At 40.2% G+C, this 20,821-nt stretch overlaps 2 protein-coding genes across 5 annotated transcripts in view; both read left to right on the top strand.

Moving 5' to 3' along the window:
- The first annotated feature begins 1,669 nt into the window (after positions 1-1,669).
- Positions 1,670-18,901, top strand: pop4 (POP4 homolog, ribonuclease P/MRP subunit). Its single transcript, XM_080186943.1, has 7 exons — positions 1,670-1,731; positions 5,631-5,683; positions 6,134-6,354; positions 9,018-9,095; positions 13,838-13,899; positions 16,152-16,253; positions 18,430-18,901. Exons 1-7 carry the CDS (start codon positions 1,725-1,727, stop codon positions 18,564-18,566), a joined length of 660 nt encoding a protein of 219 aa, XP_080043069.1. The 5' UTR covers positions 1,670-1,724; the 3' UTR covers positions 18,567-18,901.
- A 1,498-nt stretch (positions 18,902-20,399) lies between these two features.
- Positions 20,400-20,821, top strand: part of LOC145341902 (nucleotide-binding oligomerization domain-containing protein 1-like) — a 53,615-nt gene continuing 53,193 nt past the window's right edge. For all 4 annotated transcript variants that reach the window (XR_013886463.1, XM_080186940.1, XM_080186942.1 and 1 more), the window contains exon 1: positions 20,400-20,574. Coding sequence is in view for 3 of the 4 variants with exons in the window: in XM_080186940.1 (XP_080043066.1) it covers positions 20,523-20,574 (52 nt within the window). In the remaining variant the exon portion in view is untranslated. The remainder of the gene's footprint in view (positions 20,575-20,821) is intronic.

The raw sequence follows: 20,821 nt of genomic DNA, 5'->3' as shown, positions 1-20,821 counted from the left end.
TGGATTTCTGGGGTAGAGGAGGTAAACAAGATGCTGGAGGAAGGCAACAGAGAAGGGTGGGGATGGCCTGCCTGTTTTATTTCTGGAAGGATAAATACAATGATATGTGGGCTGGAATTCTCGGGCCATTCACACTGGTGAGATTCTCTGGTCCTGCCAGCGTTGCACTCTCTGTCATGGGATTCCCGCTGGTGTTGAGTGGCTTCAGTAAGAATTCCTACTAAAAGCAGTGGGGCTAGATGATCCCGCCATCAGCAGTTGGTGCACCACTTCCCGCCACCATGAAACATGCTAATGGGGAGGCCAGAGAATCTTGCCTATGATGACCAGGACAATAGTTACTCCTCAACTAACAGCACAAAAACAAATGAACTGGGGTGATGATATTGTACAATTGATATATTTTATATTAAAGGGGCCTTCAAAATTTAAAGTTCAGTTTTTTCTGCAAATAGTTGGTATGTCTGGAGGGAATGCAGTTAGGATGCTGGGAGTAGGATAATTATTCATTTTAACCAATGTAGTGTTTAATTAGGTCCGAGCTAATGGATTTTTGTTCATTAATGGAGATTTCCCCTGGAGTTTTGATTAAAGAAATGGAATGTGGATTTAGATAAACAGATTCATGTAAAAATATGGTTAAATGGGAGGAGCTAAGTACGTAGCAGGGAGAAAAACAACTTTCTGCTCAGTTTCTGGCTGGGGTGTGTAAAGATAGACATCTGCAAGCAGCTCTGAAAACTTCAAGGCTGTTAACACAATTTATGATAAGTATGTTTGGGTTTACTAACTGTATTTAAAGTGGCATTTGTGCTAAGAGGAATGTTGTTTATTTGGAACTGAAATGGTGGCAGGTTAGAAATTAAAGTTGTTTCCTTTTATTCTTTTAACAATTGTTAAATTGTAAAATGTTGCTTCATTTAGTTAGTCATACTTAAAATGTGTTATAAATAAAGCTTGTTTTGAAAAAAGGTCTCTAACTTGTCAATAGAATTACACCTGATGTGAAGCATCCAATCCTTACATTTGCACCAAAATAGAAAAATTATTGGGGTGTAGTCTGGCTTCCTAATATACTTTGGGATTTGGGTCCCAGGTCCTAACGCTGATCATGTTCACATTGCTGTTCTGTGAGAGTTTGTTATATGTATACTGGCTATCACATTTTTACAAGAACTTCTTTTGGGGTACAGTTGTTAGCCCTACTGCCTCATGGCACCACGGATCCGGTTTTGATTCCAGCCTTGGGTAGCTGTGAGGGGTATGCATATTCTGCATACGTTTGTGTGGGTTTCCTCCTGGTGCTCCGGTTTTCTCCCAAGGATGTGCTTATTAGGTGCATCGGCCATGCTGAATACTCCCTTTGTGTACCCGAACAGGCGGCGGAGAGTGACAACTAGGATATTTTCACAGTAAATTCATTACAGTGTTAATGTGACAATAATGAATACACTGCGTCTGTGCAAGGAGAGTTTTTTTTCCCCAGTGGGTCAGGTTGTGTGCTAGGATGGTTGCAATGCACTCTGCCTGTCACCCAGGGACAGAGGTCTCCATGGTGACGTCCGAAGCACCGGTAACCACGCTTTCCTTCGTCCCGCTACCCCCAACAACAGCATGCTCTACGTCATCGCGTCCCGGCTGCCGCGCGCCGAGAACGCGATTGGTCGCTCGGCTCCCTGACGTCATTTCAATGCGCCGCGTGGGTGTGGTCATCGCTCGGCGCCATGGACAGTAGGTAACCTTAGTGCCACCGCGCGGAGTGAGCCTTGTATTCCTTTCACACCCGGGAACGGCATCGACTCCCTGGGTGCGTTACAGAGAGGGTGGGGAGTTAATGAACCCCCTCCCCTCACTTTCAGCACACAGCTTATTGTTATACCGAAGCGGTGAACAGGCCCAATGACGTAGCTCCCGCATGGATAGAAACCTAATCTCAGCCTCTCTGACGGGCCACAGCTTCACTCTTCATCCCCACTCTGCCCTCCTGGCCTTAATTGTAACTTTCCTAGGTACAATCTGAGCCCCCAAACCCAAAACGTGGAACTTCCCAACGTTTTTAGTCTTCTCTCTGGTCTTTTTTTTCTATCACCTCCCAAACGTTTGCTTGCCTCAACCTTCATACCGCGTTCTCGCTGAAACCCTGAAATTCCTGTTATTTTGAGGCCCAATGTTGAAGCTTCCACTGTCCACAACTGTAGCCAAAGTATTCTGATCCATTCACTCTTCTGCATTCCTATCTCCCCATTCAACTTAAATACCCTGTCCTTAAAACTTGTGGTTTGACTCCACTAGCTCAGTGATCTGTCAATTGCATGTCTTTACTTTGTGTCGTGTTCAATAGTACTCTTCACTTCCTGTTCCACTGTTCCTGTAGGTACTATTTATTTCCCTTCAGTAACCCCCTTAATCTCCCCTCGTTTCACAATGCCTCCTTAAAACATTTTTTACTGATCTTGCACCATCCCAATTTCTTTTGATCTTCTTGGCTCACCTTTTCCAACGATAAAGCACGTGCATTTTTCTTTGCAAAAGCACAGAAGAAATGTAAGTTATAATCTGTCCTTCCATCAGCCTCTGTGTTCCAGCTGCTATTGGCCCCTTTCCATAGTGTTTCAGTAAATGTGCAGGTTTCAACCCAAAATAAATTAATTTGATCATAACCAGATCTCTTGATTTCTTTGAGGCCCACGTTTTTCCTGAGTTGTAAAATTGCTGGTTGAATAAAGTAAAAATACTGGATGCAGCACACTTTAGGAAGGGTGTCAGGCCTTGGAGAACATACAGAGCATACTTTCCAGAGATATTTCTATTATATGGATAAACTAGCTCTCTGTAGAGCAAGGTTAAAATCAAATGTACACAAGTGTGGATAGGGAGAAACTTTCCACTGGCAGAAAGATTGGTGACCAAAGGACAGAATCAAATATTGTTTCCTGATCCAGCAATGCCATGATTTTTTTAAAACTTGAGCCATTTATTCATACTTCCATTACACCTCCCAAATTTACTGCACTCCATCCTTGATAGCATCCTATTGCCCAGATCCTAGCTCTGAAAGTTCTTCCTTAAACATCCTCACCTCTCTCATACTTTGAGATGGCCATTTACAAGTCAATAATCACATGCCTATAAGTAGAATAATCTTTAAAATGCAACAGTGTAAGACAAGTAAACCAAGGAAGATTATATGAATTACAATTAATTTCATGTAACTGCTTAGTCATAATTCATTCCATGTATTTTTTCTCATGCATTTATGTACATCTCTTTGAACTATTCTCGTTCTGTAAATAAGCCTTTATGATTTTGGAGTTGTGATTTTGTGCCTGATTCTTATAAGAAATATGCCAGTTTTCTATACTGTTATTAGAAAGGTATCACTGATCTCTTAATTCTCCATTAAAGCAAAACGTTATTTTTGCTGTAATATTTGTTTTATTTGTGGTAGGCAGGTGTTGACTAAGCTATGGCAATTAGGTTTGTTTTTAAAATGAAGGTTCTCCTGTCAAAGCAATGTGTGCTTTCTCAGCAAGTGAAAAGCTAAGGATTGAATAATCCAGTAACCAATGACTGACTAAAAGGACACAGCAAGACAAAGTGGGGAGGGATTTACCTTATTTCCCTTGAAATGTGTGGGTGAACAGAAGCTCAGTAGCAATTTATAGTACACCACTGTATTGTGCACTTGGGGCAAACCAACACATTTGTTTTTGCGTTACAATTAAGTTGAAATGTTAATGATATTTTAGCACTTGCAGTGCTTTTGGAGCCTTTGCTGCTAGGCCCATGGTTCATTAATGAAACATACATTTAGTACTGAATATCCCTAACGTCATGGTTTGGAGTTTAGTTAGAATTTTAATCTTGGAATAAAATTAAATTGAGTGATCAACCAAAACGTGATTCTCTCTAATTAAAATGCAAGGAAGATGTTTGGCAAATTAATCAAGTAGACATGCTTCTCCCTTTCCAATGCTGAAGATATCAAACAAACAGTTCGGTGATCTTCCCTCACCGTGTTCATTCTGTCAGAAATGTCAGTATTGAATGCAAGAACAACAGTGTGGTTCATTTGGCTGCATTTGTCTTCCAAAACATTGTAAAGGTTTTTTGCCTAGGAGCTCATTTGTGAAGGAAGGTTAGGCTTGAAGCATATTCGTATGATGTAATGTGAACAAATCACTTGTCTACATGGGCTATATTTAATATTGGGTAAACCACTCATTTAATTTTTTTTGCATTCTCCTTATCCCTCTTCTCAAACAGATTTTGTCTGATTTTGTTTGGGATTTGTGAATATCAATACTTACACCCATGAGTGCACTAAATGCACTTTTTTATATTTTGATTTTTTAGTGTGGCTGATTACTACGACGTTAACTATTGATTATAAGTGTACCACTTATTATTTCATGCTCTTTTAATTGAAGTGCTGAAGCCTGACTGGTCTAATAAAGTTTTTAAAAATAAGTTCTTCAAATGCTTACATTTACTTTTGGAGATTAAGGCTGGAAAATGTGCTGATTGGCTCTGTCCAGTCAGTAATCAATATGGTCATAGATTGAAATCTGGGAAAAACACCATTAATTCTGGAATTATTTTCTGTAATTAGTGCTTTACACTTTTTATTTGATGACAAAGTAATTAGGCAATAAAATTAGGCTTTAAATTACTCTCCTTAGCTTTGAATTGATTTTTGATTTGCTCAGAGTCCAGCAGAGCATTAAAGGATTGTTTGCCTTGCTTTGTGAATTGCCGAACTTGATGTGTTTTGCAAATCGGACAATTTAATCTAAACCAGTGCAGATCCTGCTAGCCGATGACTGAAGCGAAAGCTTCAAAGAGACTTGTGCAGAGAAGAGTCAAATGCGGGGTCCACCAAGTAAAGCAAATATTACCTAAATGTTGTGGAATGTTTTAAATCCATTTTGGAAAAAGGAATATAAAAATGTTGCGGCATGCAGCTTGCCAAAATGGTGCCGTTGGTATAAATCTGAGCCTGTGGTTATTTTCCTCCTCCTTCTTTCCCCATCAGCATTTAGAAAAAAGACAGTTTCTGTCTGGTCTGAAGTAGACAAATACATAATTTATTTTTATCCGGTGCCAAGCCCCTGAAAATGTGATGAATCCTTAGAAATGCAATAACATCTTCCTGATGACTCAGCTGGTGTGTTTACTGCCCACTGTGGTACTAAGTCAAACAGACAAAGCAGGGCCAGGTTCAGCCTCTGATTGGTGCTGAGTTAAGCAACTTAGCTTGGGTTTGACAGGACTTCAGGGGTGGAAGTAATGGAAAATATTTATTGCCAACCCAGCAGATTTGCTGACTTGTCCATGAATTTCAGTAAGTCACTCTACCTCTGATCTTTATAGAAAGAAAGGTTTTGTTTTGTAGCTTTGGTAATGTTTTATTTATAGGTTTCTATGCTGCTTGCCACATTTGCCATATATCCCAGCTGGATATCTTTGATTGGTGGAATAAATGTGTGGCTGGCCTTTGTATAATTTGTCCTTCTGTTTGAAATAACCAGGCTTTAACATGATTAAATAACAGACCCGTTTATCTTGTCTTATTTTTGTCGCCATCTTTTCGCCCAGTTTAATTGAGGTTCTTTGTTTCTCTGTTAAAGATATTGTTTACCGTACGATTTCTGCGAAAGAGACAGATCACTTGGACATTCGGGTATGCTACTTTCTGGTTGCTGCTGCCCTCTGGTGTTTCTTTGTTGGTAGTCCTGAAAACAGTATGAACACAATGTGAATTGAGCAATATTTTGATGAAAACACATTCATAATGAACATAACATACAACAGACCTTAAATATTACTATTTTTGGAAACCATGTTCCTCTTATTTCCATGGTATATTGATTGCCTAGGTGTAAAGCTTACCTTTCTTTTGTTGCTTATGCCTTTTATCTTGTGATTTGCTATAAATGTATACACTACATGAGAAATGTGTAAATTTATGCCAACCTATGTACCATCATGGATTTAAGACAAGAATGATTTTGCGTTTAGAGCAAAATAATAATCATTGAAGTTGAACGGCGTTTGTTTTGTGCATTGCAGTTATCCACCATATACAAAGTTGTCTGCAATGTCTAAGAAATTTGTAAATTCCTTCTGACAGCCTCAGGGATCCAAACAGGCTGAAGCATTTGTCAATGCCTTTCTCAAGCACAGTTTTCCTCGGTTGCGCGCTGAGCGGATTCACTCACGTTTGAACAAAAAAGCTGTGATTCTCGAGCATTTCTTAAAGAAGCACAAGAAAGCAAAGAGAAAAGCAAAGTGCCTGTCTGCCAAAGAAAGGCGAGAATTGAGAATATTTGAGCTCAAACCAGAACAACAAAGGTAGGCAAATCATGTGAAGAAAAGTGATTCCCTGTAGCTCAGAATCAGATATTTATGTTGAGGCCTTTTTTTAACCCTCTGATGGTGGTTTTCTGTGCTGGTACAATTACGAAGGAAAAACAAAATAAGTGCACAAGACGTGCACTGAGTCCCAGTTTCTGCACTCATTCAGATTTTGCCTTTCAATGAACTTTATCTCAGTTACAAGGTATTGAATAACTTTTTTGTTTCTGTCTTCACGGAGGAGGACGTGAATAATTTGCCGGGTGTTAGCGATGGAAAGGTGGTAGGACTGGAGGGTCTTAATGACATTACTGTTACTAGAGAGGCGGTGCTCGACAGGCTGGAGGGGCTGATTGTGGACAAGTCCCCAGGACCGGATGGAATGCATCCGAGGGTTCTGAAAGAAATGGCAGAGGTGATAGTGGATGCCTTGGTGGTTATTTTCCAGACATCGCTGGATTCCGGGGAAGTGCCGGATGATTGGAAAATGGCTAATGTTACACCGTTGTTTAAGAAGGGTGCCAGGCAAAAGGCAGGGAATTACAGGCCGGTTAGTTTAACGTCTGTGGTAGGTAAAATGTTAGAATCTGTCATTAAGGAGGAAATTGCGAGGCATCTTGAAGGGAATTGCTTGATAGAGCAGACGCAGCACGGTTTCATTAAAGGGAAGTCGTGTCTGACAAATTTACTGGAGTTCTATGAGGATGTGTCTAGGGCGGCGGATAGAGGAGAGCCGGTGGATGTGGTCTTTCTAGATTTTCAGAAAGCGTTTGACAAAGTACCTCACAAGAGGTTATTGCAGAAGGTCGAGGGACATGGAGTTGGGGGTAGGGTGTTAGCGTGGATAGAGGATTGGTTGTCAAATAGGAGGCAGAGAGTGGGGGTCAACGGGTGCTATTCGGATTGGCGGATGGTGACTAGTGGAGTGCCCCAGGGGTCGGTGCTGGGGCCTCAGCTTTTTACCATTTATATAGATGATCTGGAGGAGGGAACCGAGTGTAGAGTGTCGAAATTTGCTGATGACACCAAGATTGGGGGAACGGCAAATTGTGCGGAGGGTGTGGAGAGTCTGCAGAAGGATCTAGATAGGCTGGGCAAATGGGCCAGGAAATGGCAAATGGAATTTAATGTTGGCAAGTGTGAGGTGGTCCACTTTGGTAGGAAGAATGGTAGGAAGGACTATTACTTACGGGGCGAAAAACTGCAGCAGGCGACGGTGCAGAGGGACCTCGGGGTCCTTGTGCATGAGTCGCAAAAACCCAGCTTGCAGGTGCAGCAGGTGGTCAGGAAGGCGAATGGGATGCTGGCCTTCATAGCGAAGGGGATTGAATATAAAAGTAGGGAGGTCTTGCTGCGGCTATATAGGGCATTGGTGAGGCCGCAGCTGGAGTACTGTGTGCAGTTTTGGGCGCCGCACCTGCGCAAAGATATTTTGGCCTTGGAGGGAGTGCAGAGGAGGTTTACTAGGCTGATACCGGAGTTGAGGGGGTTGAGCTATGAGGAGAGGCTGAATAAACTGGGCTTGTAGTCATTAGAGTTTAGAAGAATGAGGGGAGATCTCATTGAGACGTATAAGATGATGAATGGGATGGATAGGATAGAGGTGGAGAGAGTCTTCCTGCTCAAAAAAGACAGTAGGACTAGGGGGCACAGCCTCAAGATAAAAGGGGGGCGGTTTAGAACGGAGTTGAGGAGGAACTTCTTCACTCAAAGGGTGGTGAATCTCTGGAATTCTCTGCCCATTGAAGTGGTGGAGGCTGCCTCGCTAAATATTTTTAAGACGCGGGTTGATGGGTTTTTGATAGGAGAGGGGATTAAGGGTTATGGGGAGAGGGCGGGAAAGTGGAACTGAGCAGCGACAGATCAGCCATGATCTTATTGAATGGCGGGGCAGGCTCGAAGGGTTGGATGGCCTACTCCTGCTCCTATTTCTTATGTTCTTATGTACAATGCCTCTGGTTAGTGGTGAGCACCACCTTAGAGATTCTTGGAGTGCACATTTCATTCTGAACATGTCCTTCCATCCTTTGATAATGATCTGAATTGATGCATGTGATAGAATCGTTAGTCAGATCTGCTTTCCAACCTGAAGATCACATAAAGCTGAGAAACCAGAAAATTGATTTTTTTTTAGAAACACATGGAAGAATTACAAGTTAAAACATAAACTGCTGAATTGGAGGTTGGTGGTAATTATACACACATTGTAATCAAACTTATGATAATGACATTTATTTGTAACTTGGGGCTTTGAAAATTCTCATTGATCACTTACTGTAGTGTGTAATTGAACAAACAGCATTTTTATATCATTTCATCAGGATTTGTTAAAAGGTTATCTTAAGCATGTGCTCGGCAGATATAGCTCAATCTCTGCAGTAATTCTGTCTTTGTCTAGATAGGACATACATTTGTACATCTATTTTGAGTGAAAATTCTCAATTTTGAAGCATTACAATTTAATTTAATCTTTGAAATGTGGTTGCGAAGTTTGTTCTACATTGTGAACTGATCAAACTTTCTGCGTTAGGTACATTTTCTCCTCTGTACCTAGGGGGCTTCAATGAAATGCTCATTCTTGCCTATTAGATTGGCATCATGCAGTCATTTCCAATCCATAGATGTTAAAATGCTAATCGGAATCATTTCATTGTTTCCAGATATGAATTGTTTCTCCCTTTGCATGAGTTGTGGAAGGAATACATTCGAGACTTGTGTAATGGTTTAAAACCTGACATGTAAGTATAGTACGTGCATAGAATGGACAGATTCACTGTTAACTTGCTGCTAAAAGATTATACTGTACATGCAAAAAACCCCTTTATTACATACAATACAGGAGATAGTGGGACTGTTTGGGAAATCCCAGTGATCACACAAAGTTCAATTAGTGTTTTGCAGCATTGATTCTTAAATTGATTGTGATCAAAATACAAATATTGTTGTTTCACAGAACACAGCGAATTAATTTTGCTCCAACCCTTAAGTGTTGCTTCTCATTGAGTTGTGGAAGTCTTACAAAAATATTAAGCAGCAATGTGGCAGTGAACCCATGTAATTGCTCACCTTACTGATGGGAAGGTGGGAAAATGTTGTTTTTGTTTTGCTCATTGTCGCTAGCAGTGTTTGGGGGCAAGTTTTCCATGTTAATTTAGATGGTTTCTAGATCAGGGAAGGCATTTCTCATCATATTGCAGATAAAATGAAATGATATAATTTTAGTAAGGCGTTTGATAAGGTTCACCATGGTAGGCTTCTGCAGAAAATGCAGATGTATGGGATTGGGGGTAATCTAGGTACTTGGATCAGGAATTGGCTAGCAGATAGGAGACAGAGGGTGGTGGTTGATGGTGAATATTCGTCATGGAGTTCCGTTACGAGTGGTGTGCCTCAGGGATCTGTTTTGGGGCCACTGCTGTTTGTAATTTTTATTAATGATCTGGATGAGGGTATAGTTGGGTGGATTAGTAAGTTTGCTGATGACACCAAAGTCGGAGGTGTGGTAGATTGTGAGGAAGGGTGTCATAGTTTGCAGGGTGACTTAGACAGGTTGCAGAGCTGGGCCGCGAGGTGGCGGATGGAGTTTAATGCAGAGAAGTGTGAGGTAATTCATTTCGGCAGGAGTAACAGATGTGTTGAGTATAGGGCTAACGGGAGGACTTTGAATAGTGTGGAGGAGCAGAGGGATCTAGGTGTATGTGTACATAGATGCCTGAAAGTTGGAAAGGTTGTTAAGAAGGCATACGGTGTCTTGGCATTTATTGGTAGGGGGATTGAATTTAGGAGTCGCAGCGTCATGTTGCAACTGTACACAACTCTGGTGCAGCCGCACTTGGAGTACTGTGTGCAGTTCTGGTCCCCACATTACAGGAAGGACGTGGAGGCTTTGGAGAGGGTGCAGAGGAGGTTTACCAGGTTGTTGCCTGGTATGGAGGGGAGGTCCTATGAGGAGAGACTGAGGGATTTGGGGTTGTTTTCGCTGGAAAGAAGGAGGCTAAGAGGGGATCTTATTGAAACATATAAGATGATTAGAGGTTTAGATAGGGTGGATAGTGATAGCCTTTTTCCTCGGATGGAGAAAGCTAGCACGAGGGGGCATGGCTTTAAATTAAGGGGGGGTAGTTATAGGACGGATGTCAGGAGTAGGTTCTTTACCCAGAGGGTGGTGAGGGATTGGAATGCCCTGCCTGCTGCGGTTGTAAATGCACCTAGTTTGGGGGCGTTTAAGAGATCTGTGGATAGGTTTATGGACGAAAAGGGATTGGTTTAGATTAGTGGGTCAGTGTTTTTTTTTTAAAACTGGTCGGCGCAACGTCGTGGGCCGAAGGGCCTGTTCTGCGCTGTTATGTTCTATGTGGCCTTGTCTTTATTGCAGATGTGTTTACCAAAGTTAGTATTTGCTAGGCAGTTGATTCACACAAAACTATTAATTGTTACAGCAAAATCATACATTAATAATGCAGTAATTCATTTAACTCATTCTGCTCAATCTACTTTCCCTCATGAAGCTTTATGAGATATTATCTACATTTAAGATACTGTCTCAGTGGTTTATAATTGCATCACATGTATCAACAATTTTTTTGTCAAACTTTTAAAAAATTAATACTTGGTATGTGTGGCATTCAGGTATTGAAAGGATAGTTGGATCAGGATGCACTAACTTCATTCAGTCCCCACTTTCTGTCCTTATTAGAGTCATAGCGATTTATAGCATGGAAGCAGGCCCTTTGGCCCAACTTGTCTAAGCCACCTTTTTCTTTAAACCCCTAAGCTAATCCCAATTGCCTGCATTTGGCCCATATCCCTCTATAACCATCTTACCCAAGTAATATCTAAATGCTTTTTAAAAGACAAAATTGTACCCGCCTCTACCATCTGGCAGTTTGTTCCAGACATCACCACCCTCTGTGTGAAAAATTTGCCCTTCTGGACATTTTTGTTTCTCTCCCCTCTCACCTTAAACCTATGCCCTCTAGTTTTAGACACCCCTACCTTTGGGAAAAGATATTGACTATCTAGCTGATCTGTGCCCCTCATTATTTTATAGACCTCAAAAAGATTATCCCTCGGCCTCCTACATTCCAGAGGAAAAAGTCCCAATCTATCTAGCCTCTGCTTATAACTCAAACCATCAAGTCCCAGTAGTGTCCTAGTAAATCTTTTCTGCACTTTTTCTAGTTTAATAATATGCTTTCTATAATAGGGTGACCAGAACTGCACACAGTATTCCAAATGTAACTTTATCAATGTCTTGTACCACTTCAAGAAGATGTCCCAACTCCTGTATTCAATGTTCTGACCAATGAAACTAAGCATGCCGAATGCCTTCTTCACCACGCTGTCCATTTGTGACTCCACTTTCAAGAGCTATGAACATGTACCTCTAGATCTCTTTGTTCTGTAACTCTCCTCAATGCTCTACCATTAATGGAGTAAGTCCTGCCCTAGTTCAATCTACCAAAATGCATCACCTCGCATTTGAGTAAATTAAACTTCATCTGCCATTCATCAGCCCACTAGCCCAATTGATCAAGATCCCGTTGCAATTGGAGATAACTTTCTTCACTGTCCACTATGCCACCAATCTTGGTGTCATCTGCAAACTTACTAACGATGTCTCCTATATTCTGATCCAAATCATTAATATAAATGACAAATAAAAGTGGACCTAGCTCTGATCCCTGAGGCACACCACTGGTCACAGGCCTCCGTTTTAAAAAAACAACCCTCTATTACCACCCTCTGACTTCTGTCAAGAAGCCAATTTTGTATCCATTTAGGTACCTCACTTTGGTGAGATTTAACCTTATGCAACAACCTACCATGCGGTACATTGTCAAAGGCCTTGCTAAAGTCCATGTAGGCAACATCAACTGCATTGCCCTCATCTGCCTTCTTGGTTACCCCTTCAGAAAACTCAATCAAATTTGTGAGACATGATTTTCCACTTCAAAGCCATGCTGACTATCCCTAATCAGTCCTTGCGTTTCTAAATGCCTGTAGATCCTGTGTCTCAAAATACCTTCCAACAACTTACCCACCACAGATGTGAGGCTCACTGGCCTGCAGTTCCCAAGCTTTTCCCTGCATTCCCTTTTAAACAAAGGCACAACATTTGCCACACTCCAAACTTCAGGCACCTCACCTGTGACTATCAATGATTCAAATATCTTGGCTAGGGGACCCGCAATTTCCTCTCTAGCCTCCCATAATGCCCTGGGATACACTTTGTCAGGTCCTGAGGATTTATCTATATTTGCATTTCATATCCACATTTATAATGGAAATTATCATTGTAAGCTTGACACATTATTATTGTGCCATCATGCCACTGATGCATTGCAGCATCCACTGGGTGGAAGATATAATAACAGAACGTCAGATTTACATGGACAATTTTCTTATAGTTGAAGACACAGAAGTTTAGAATGGAAAACATTGGAAGGAATTGCATATAAGATTTTTAATAATTTACTAATTAATCTGTTAAAGCACAGGGTATATTAAAATCAAGTGTGATCTTGAGGTGAACTGAGTTAGAGGACGGGAATATGAAGTGATCCAGCCTCAATTTTAAAAGCTGATCTATTCTTACTTTACTTTCTTTCTGCATTCATTTAATATTTATTATAATAGGATGGCAGAATATACTGCACTTCGGGAAGCAGAGAAGTAGCATTGGTTGCAGCCCAGTTTCACCACTTTAAAAGGTGGGATGCAAAATTAAGATGTGCTAGAAAATCAGTAGTGAGAGAAATTACATTAAAATTTCCCTTAGAGATGTGGAGAGTAGAATTTGTAATGGAAAAAAATTAGCATGATGTTTGCAGACTTAAGCTTTTACATATGTTCTACATGATGCCCTTTTAATGAGATGGCAATTTATATTTTGCTGCTACTGGTGCTATTCCCACCTCCAGTTTGCAAAAAATTATTAAAGATATGAATGCCTTTGGACTGGCTCTCGAGGAGTATACTCTGAGGAACAGAATAAAATATAATCATGGAAGGGGATTTTCTATCTTTTTAAAAGTTAAATGAGGAATCATTTCTGTACTTAGAAGTTGACGATTGCATAGTGTCTAGGCAATGTTCCTTTTAGTTTATTTATTACAGTAAAATCCTTAGAACTTGAATACTTGTGTAATCCTTCAAATCAATAACTTGAAATTTCAGTATCTTTCTAAAAGTGATTGTAACAAATATGTAAGTCATCAGAAAGCACTGACAGCTGTGTGAAGGAGATTGGATAGAATTTGATAATCACATCTTGCATTTCTTAAATACTGAAATCCTTCAAAAAAATATTTTTTATTTTCAAAGGTTTATTTTGACTGAGGTAAATGTAGAATTCAAAGAAATGTTACTAATTGCATTTCATGATCCTAGTAAATCCCACAGAATAACAATTGATTTATTGTGCAATCCACTGGCAAGATGCCCCCTTGATTTCTGTGCTTTCTTCTCATGCTTGCAGACAGACGCAAATAATCCAGACCAAACTGCTAAAGGCAGATTTCCATGGAGCCATTGTGACAGGTACATGAGTAAATTATGTCAAATCAGTAGCAAGGAAAATAAACCCAAATATGCAGAACATAGACCAATTTTTGACATAGGTAACATCACAGCGATAATGTTCAATACATCTAGCTTCCAGGAATTAGACTCAGGTTCTTCTCCCTAAAGCAGAAAAGTCTGAGAGGAGATTTGACACAAATGTTTAAAATCATAAAAGGTTTAAATTGAGTAAATAAAGTGAAACTGCTTCCAGTTGTTGGTCAATAGTCAGAAGGTGCAGATTTGAAGTAATTACCAGAGGTGACTTGAGGAAAAACTTATACATGAGTGGTTCAGGTTTAGAATGCATTGCCAAACTGATAAATACAGATGTAATAATAACCTTCTAAAGGGAATTGGATAAATAATTGAACGAGAAAAACGTACAGCAATGTGGAGAAAAACAGGGGAGTGGGACTACTGGAATGCTATTTGAAAGATCGGACACAGACTCAGTAGGTTGTATAGCCTGTTTCTGTGTTCTACTATTTCATGTTTCGGATTTCAACAATATTTCTGACTTTCTCGAAGAAACATTAGTTTCTTTCTCTGCCCTGTGTGTTGATTCTTGCTACTGTTGAACAATAGTACCTTAGTAAGTTTCAGAGGCTGCTGAGAAGAAAACAGAATAAGTTATAAAAGATCAAAAAATGTTCCCTTTGATTTTTTTTAGAGCAAAAGTACAAAGGACATTCCAGTCTACCCTCTTGACAGTTTGTTTTTAAATCTTGCCCTTTTAATGTACTATTCAAAATATTAAATATTATGGAAAATAATCCCTACAGTGATCCTAGGAAGCTAATATTGGGAGACATAATTTGAGTTGCACAGCTCTGAATTGTAATTCTACTTGTACTTTCTTTCACTTTATTTCATCCAACCCTATCAGCATCCCTTCTATTCATTTCTCCATCATGAATTACAATTACGATCTAGAATATTTTGCCTGAAGTGACGATGGAAGCAGATTCAGTAGTAATCTTCAAAAGGAATTGGATAAATACATGAAAGGAAAAAATAATCGAAGTCTAAGGAAAAAAGCCCAGGAATAGGCTTGATTGTATACCTCTTACAACAAGCAAGCACAGGCATCATTATCAAAGATGACCATTTCTCTTGCGTATCGATAAGCCCTTTGTGCATTGTGGTTGTGGAGCCCAATTGCAAACCATCATGACTTTTCCCAGTGAAAGGATGAATTGTCTAATTTTGTTAAGACTGTACGCCCAGTCTCTCTAGTTTGCCTTCTGCCCTTTGCTGCCTGTATTCTTTGCTGGTCAAAGGAAACAATATCACTATTGGAGATTGATCCCCAGGTAGTTGTCTCTTTGAATGTTCTCCTCGTCTGGTAGGCGTACAGCATAAAAGTTAAAGCTTATTTACTTGTCACAAGTAAGGCTCACTGAAGTTACTGTGAAATTCCCCTAGTTACCACACACCCTGTTCAGGCCAATGCATCTAACCAGCACGTCTTTCAGACTGTGGGAGGAAACCCACGCAGACACATGGAGAATGTGCAGACAATGACCCAAGAACTGAACCCGGGTCCCTGGCACTGTGAGGCAGCCATGCTAACCACTGCGCCACCTTGCCACCCATTTATTGAGCTTCGCTTTCAAGGAGTCCTTGAAGCGTAATTTTGACCTACGTGACAGACGGTGTTTAAGATGTGAATGCAGGACTGCCTTAGGGATGTTATCATTAGGGACAGAAGGCCACATGGCCTTCTTCTGTGTCCTGTCGAACACACTAGTGGGAGGATGGATCCTTTCTAACAGGTAGAATTTTTGAAAAAGCTTTTGTAAACCAATTTTAGATGCAGTGTTATATTTTCTGGGAAGATGTCTGGCCTATAGAGATTAAATAAACTAGTAATGAGATTTATAAACCAGCTGTCAACCAATTGGTTAATGTTCGCAAAGAAATAGCAACTCATGATTCTCATACTAAACTTATTGATTTTTTTTTAAACTTTGTCTATTGATTTATGAGATGGTGAGTTTGATATGTGTTACCAGCAAACACAAGTCTGCCCCAAGATCCATTTCATTTTACCTAGATAAATCATTAGATCTAACAGTTTTCTGAAATGTAAAATGAGCTTTTGTTTTGCCAAGTGCACATGTGCTAACACCAATTCTAACTTATCATTCTATAAGCATAAAGAAAACTTCAACTAAAACATTTCAGTGAGATCAGATTTGTATTAAAAATATGTGTTTACATTACAGTGGTGAAATCCAAATGCCCTTCCTATGTAGGGGCCACAGGAATTATTCTTCAGGAAATGAAACACATATTCAAGATTATCACAAAAGAAAATAAACTCAAAGGTATGTAAATTTCGAATCTGTCCCATAATTTTATTCCACAACCTTTATAGTGAAAATGTTATTTTTACTGTCCTATATCATAGAATCCTTACAGTGCAGAAGGAGGCCATTCAGCCCATTGAATCTGCATCAACCACAATCCCACCCAGGCCCTATTCCCATAACTCCATGCTTTTATCCTAGCTAGTCCCCTGACACCAGGGTCAATTTAGTATGGCCAATCAACCCAACCTGCACATCTTTGGAGTGTGGGAGAAAACCGGAGCACCCAGAGGAAACCCACGCAGTCATGGGAAAAATGTGTAAACTTCACACAGACAGTGACCCGAAGCTGGAATTGAACCCTGGGACTCTGGCACTGTGAGGCAGCAGTGCTAACCACTGTGCCATCGTGCTGCCCAAGTCACATCATAATATGACATTGAATCATAACAATTAAATACTGGAATAAATGAACAGCATAAACTTGCATGTTTCCATATTTATTTTTTCAATTTTTTAAAGACTTTCTAGTATATTACCTCATTGACATTTTGACTTGGTTTATTGAGGAATAAGTATTAGCCAGAACTAAGGGGATAATTCCTCTGCCCCGTTTCAAAATAGTGCCATGAAATCTTTTGCGGCAGATAGGGCCTCTGATTAAAATCTCATCTGAAAGACCACACCCTCAACAGCACAGCACTCCCTCAGCAGTGCACTGAAGTGTCAACCTTGATTGTTATGCTCAAGTCCTGGGTCAGGACTTGAACCCAGAAACTTGTTACTCAGTGGTAAGAGTGCAGCCAACTGAGTCACCTGTGGCCGATACAGTTTCTTAACAGTTATGAGCTTAACAATTAGAGTATTTATTCTTGCTATGTCTGGCTCTTTTACAAAATCGACTGGCCTTGTGTTTCTTTGTTCATATTTCCTCACTGAACTAATAAACAGTAGTTTGATTGCTGACTCATTTAATGTCTTGGGATTGGACAACTAATCAGTTTCTAATCAGTAATCTGTAAACTGTCTGTGCTTTATATGCTCTGTCTGAGGCCAGAACTCTCCATTCACCTGACAAAGAGTTTAACCTCGAAAGCTTGTGAGTTTGCTATCAAATAAATCGGTTGGACTTAAACCTGGTGTTGTCAGACTTCTTACTGTGTTGGACAACTAAACCAAACAACAGTGAAGGACCCTAACAACTATCTCCTGATGTTTACCAAATAAATAAGTCTATCTGAGGTAAAACCAAAAAGTTCCTGAAGACTTAGCAGGTCTGACAGCGTTTGTGGAGTTGCGTAACATTTCTGCTCCAATCTAACTCTTCTTCCACACTGATTTCTACCTCCCTTTAGTTCCAAAGGAGAGTCATGTTATACTTGAAAAACTAGCGGTTTGGCTCTCTGCCAGATCTACTGAGTTTTTCCAGCAGTTTCTGTTTCGGTTCAGATTTCCAGCATCCACAGTACTTTGTTTTTACCTTAGCCTAGCTGAGGGGATGAATTTACATCGAATATTGCAGTTGAAGTGGAATGTAAGTAGAAACAGTCCACAAGCTGGTTTGTTTCATTTTCATATCACACCCTTTCCATACTTTCCTCAGCTGCAAGCAAATTTAGATCCAACTGAGTAAAAATTTAATGTAGCATATTATTGAAAATCAAACCACAGTCCTTCTGTGACAAAATAGAGCTCAAAACAGGATCCCCTGTGGCCAATTTAATTCTGGTCGAGGTAACTGAAGAATAGCTCAGCTAAAATAAAATTCTGCTTAACCTGTTATATACATTAATTTGCATTTAATGCAGTATTAGCTTCACAAAGGAACTAAACCCCCTTTGAACTTCCAAGTTTGGTGGCCCAAAATTTCATGCAAAGGCAGTTAACTGGAAGCCATATGTGGATAATTGGTGGATTGCAAAACCATCAATTTAATGGTCCTGGGCTTGTATAGATTCTTCAAATTAGTGCTTATAAATCATTCCCAGATTTTTTTTTCTTGTACATCTAAGATGTAAATTGTGTTGTTATTCCTTAAAACATTGATGCTGTGGAGGTCATGGCATCACTGTCTCCAGCATATTTTTATTAAAGTATAACTTGCGTTGTAAAGTATTCAAGTACAAAAGAACTGAAGCAGATTTGAAATTATTGTTCTGTACGTGTTTCATTTTATTTTCCTTCTCCAACTCAGTCATTCCCAAGCAAAACAGCGTCTTCAGCGTGGAAATTGATGGTTTTGTTTCCTACATTTATGGCAGCAAGTTTCAGCTGAGATCGAGTGAACGTTCTGCGAAGAAGTTTAAAGGGAAAGGAAGCATAGACCTTTAAATCCAGGGCAGTGCAGCTGATGTCCAATAACTACTGAAGTCATTGATTTCTCAACACAGCTTTACTGGAAGAAATGTAGCCCTGCGTGTTCAGTTTGATCAGTGGAAACACGTATTGATCATCTTGTCTGTTAGGGAATTGTGCAGGAAGTTTAATAAAAATTCTATCAGATTTCTTACACTCATTGCTGAGCAATGAAAGGATTCACACAGCATTTAGTAAATGTGCCCTCATTTACATTATCTTTTCACTGTGAATTACCACATACTGAAAATAATTTTTGTTTACTATCTGCTTTTGTTAAAGTTTATTAAAATATAAAAGCCAAAAATAAATTGTTTATGTTGAAAGCACCAACAACTTGCATCTGCATACTTTTAACATAGAAATATGGCCCAGTGCCTTCCACAGAGATATAAAAAGAAATGAAGCAATAAAGAAGACATTCAGGGTGGTGGCTAATCAAACATTTGGTCAAATAGGTGAATTTTAAGGAGGCTGGTAAAAAGGATTGGGAAGCCGAGAGACTTCCATAGCGCAAGGCCCATCTGCTTGAAGCATAAATCGCTGATTGTGCAGTGAAAAGAGGCTAGAACCCAAGGAACAGTTCAAGTCAGATTGTAAAGCTGGAGGAGAAAATAGAGTTGAGGGACAAGGGCTAAGAAGAATTTAAATTTGGGAGCATAAAGATTGAGACTTAGTCGGAGTGGGAACCAGTGCTGTAAAGACAGGAACGTCGGGTGAGTGATCTTTGGTGTCAGTTTATGGGCAGCAGAGTCCATTAACTGTTCTGCATACAGAGGCTGCAGTATAGGAGGCTAGCTAGAACGAACATTAGAGCACATTTGTCTTGCAATGACAGGGATGGAGGCAATGTGACAGATATGGAAGTAGGTAGTCTTTGCGATGGAGAGGAAATAGGATGAGATTTTAACTCAAAAACCCACCCACTTGTATAGAATTGAAATTGGATTCACAGAATCAGGTTTGAACAGGATGTCAAGGTGTAAGTAGAACTGTCTGTTTCAGCCTGAGACTGTGACCAGAGGGGGGAGATGGTGTTAGATTCTGCTTCAGAAACAATCAATATTTGCACTGTAATATGGTTTGTCATTCCTGATTCTGAAGAAATAAAGGCACTGGGTAAGAGCAATGGCTGCATAATATATACTGGTTGGGTAAGACCAAGGTAAAAGGGCGTTACTGCTGCCTCACAGTGCCAGGGACCTGAGTTCAATTCCAGCCTCGGTTCACGGTCTGTGTGGAGATTGCACATTTTCCCCGCTTCTGCATGGGTTTCCCCAAGGTGCTCTGGTTTCGTCCCACAGTCCAAAGACGTGCGGGTTGGGTTGATCAGCTGTGCTAAATTGCCCTTTAATGTCGGTGGGGGGGGGGTGGCACAGTAAATCCATGGGAATAAGGCTTGGGTGTGATTGTTGTCAGTGCAGGCTTGATTGGCTTTCTGCATTGTGTGGATTCTATGATTCTGTCCACTCAGCCCATTGGTTCTGTAACTTTAAGAAATTAATCAAAATTAAAATTCTCTCCCTCCTCCATCTCTCTACATTGTCATGTTCCCCTTTAAACTAGTGGAGTCTTCATAGGAAGTTTGACAAAGCTCTTTCATTTTCTAAAGCAAACTGCTGCCAATCTAAAATGAAAACTGAAACCGCGGCAGGTTTCTTCTCAGCATCTGCTCGTTTTATTTACGTTTGCACTTATTGTCGAAGGCGCAATGAAATGAAACGTAATCCTTCACCTGCACCCGTGCTCTTCCGGATTCTAGCGATAAATACGTCGTCAATGTTTACTTCTGCTTCTTACTTCCGTTTTTGTGCAAGTTGCTGTGGAGTTTGGTTTGTTCGCCTAGAAATCATATCCGAAGGACTCCCCCCACAGCGCCTAGAAATTATGCATTTCTTTTGCAATACATTTTGAAGGAAGACAGGCGGAACAATGAGACACTTTCTAACAGAATTCACGACGTTTTGCATTGTTTCCGTAGCAGGTGAGTGAAAACGCCCTCCGCCCTTGTCGCGATGAACAAAGAAGTCAGTTGCGTCTGGCCGAGTTAAATTCAGCGTTCGTGTTAGGGATTCAATCTACAGAAGGCGGAATGATAGATAATTATTCTGGTTAAAGTTATTAATAATACAGTAAACCTAATAATCAGTATATTACAGTATTGCCAAAACAATTGCTTTCCTGAAGATTTAACAGTTTTTTCAACAGCTATCTTCAGAAGATGGAAAACA

This window comes from Carcharhinus amblyrhynchos, chromosome 4, assembly GCF_965287045.1.
Source record: "Carcharhinus amblyrhynchos chromosome 4, sCarAmb.v2.hapA, whole genome shotgun sequence".
In the NCBI taxonomy this organism is placed as follows: domain Eukaryota; kingdom Metazoa; phylum Chordata; class Chondrichthyes; order Carcharhiniformes; family Carcharhinidae; genus Carcharhinus; species Carcharhinus amblyrhynchos.
This window is presented reverse-complemented; position numbering and strand designations above follow the sequence as displayed.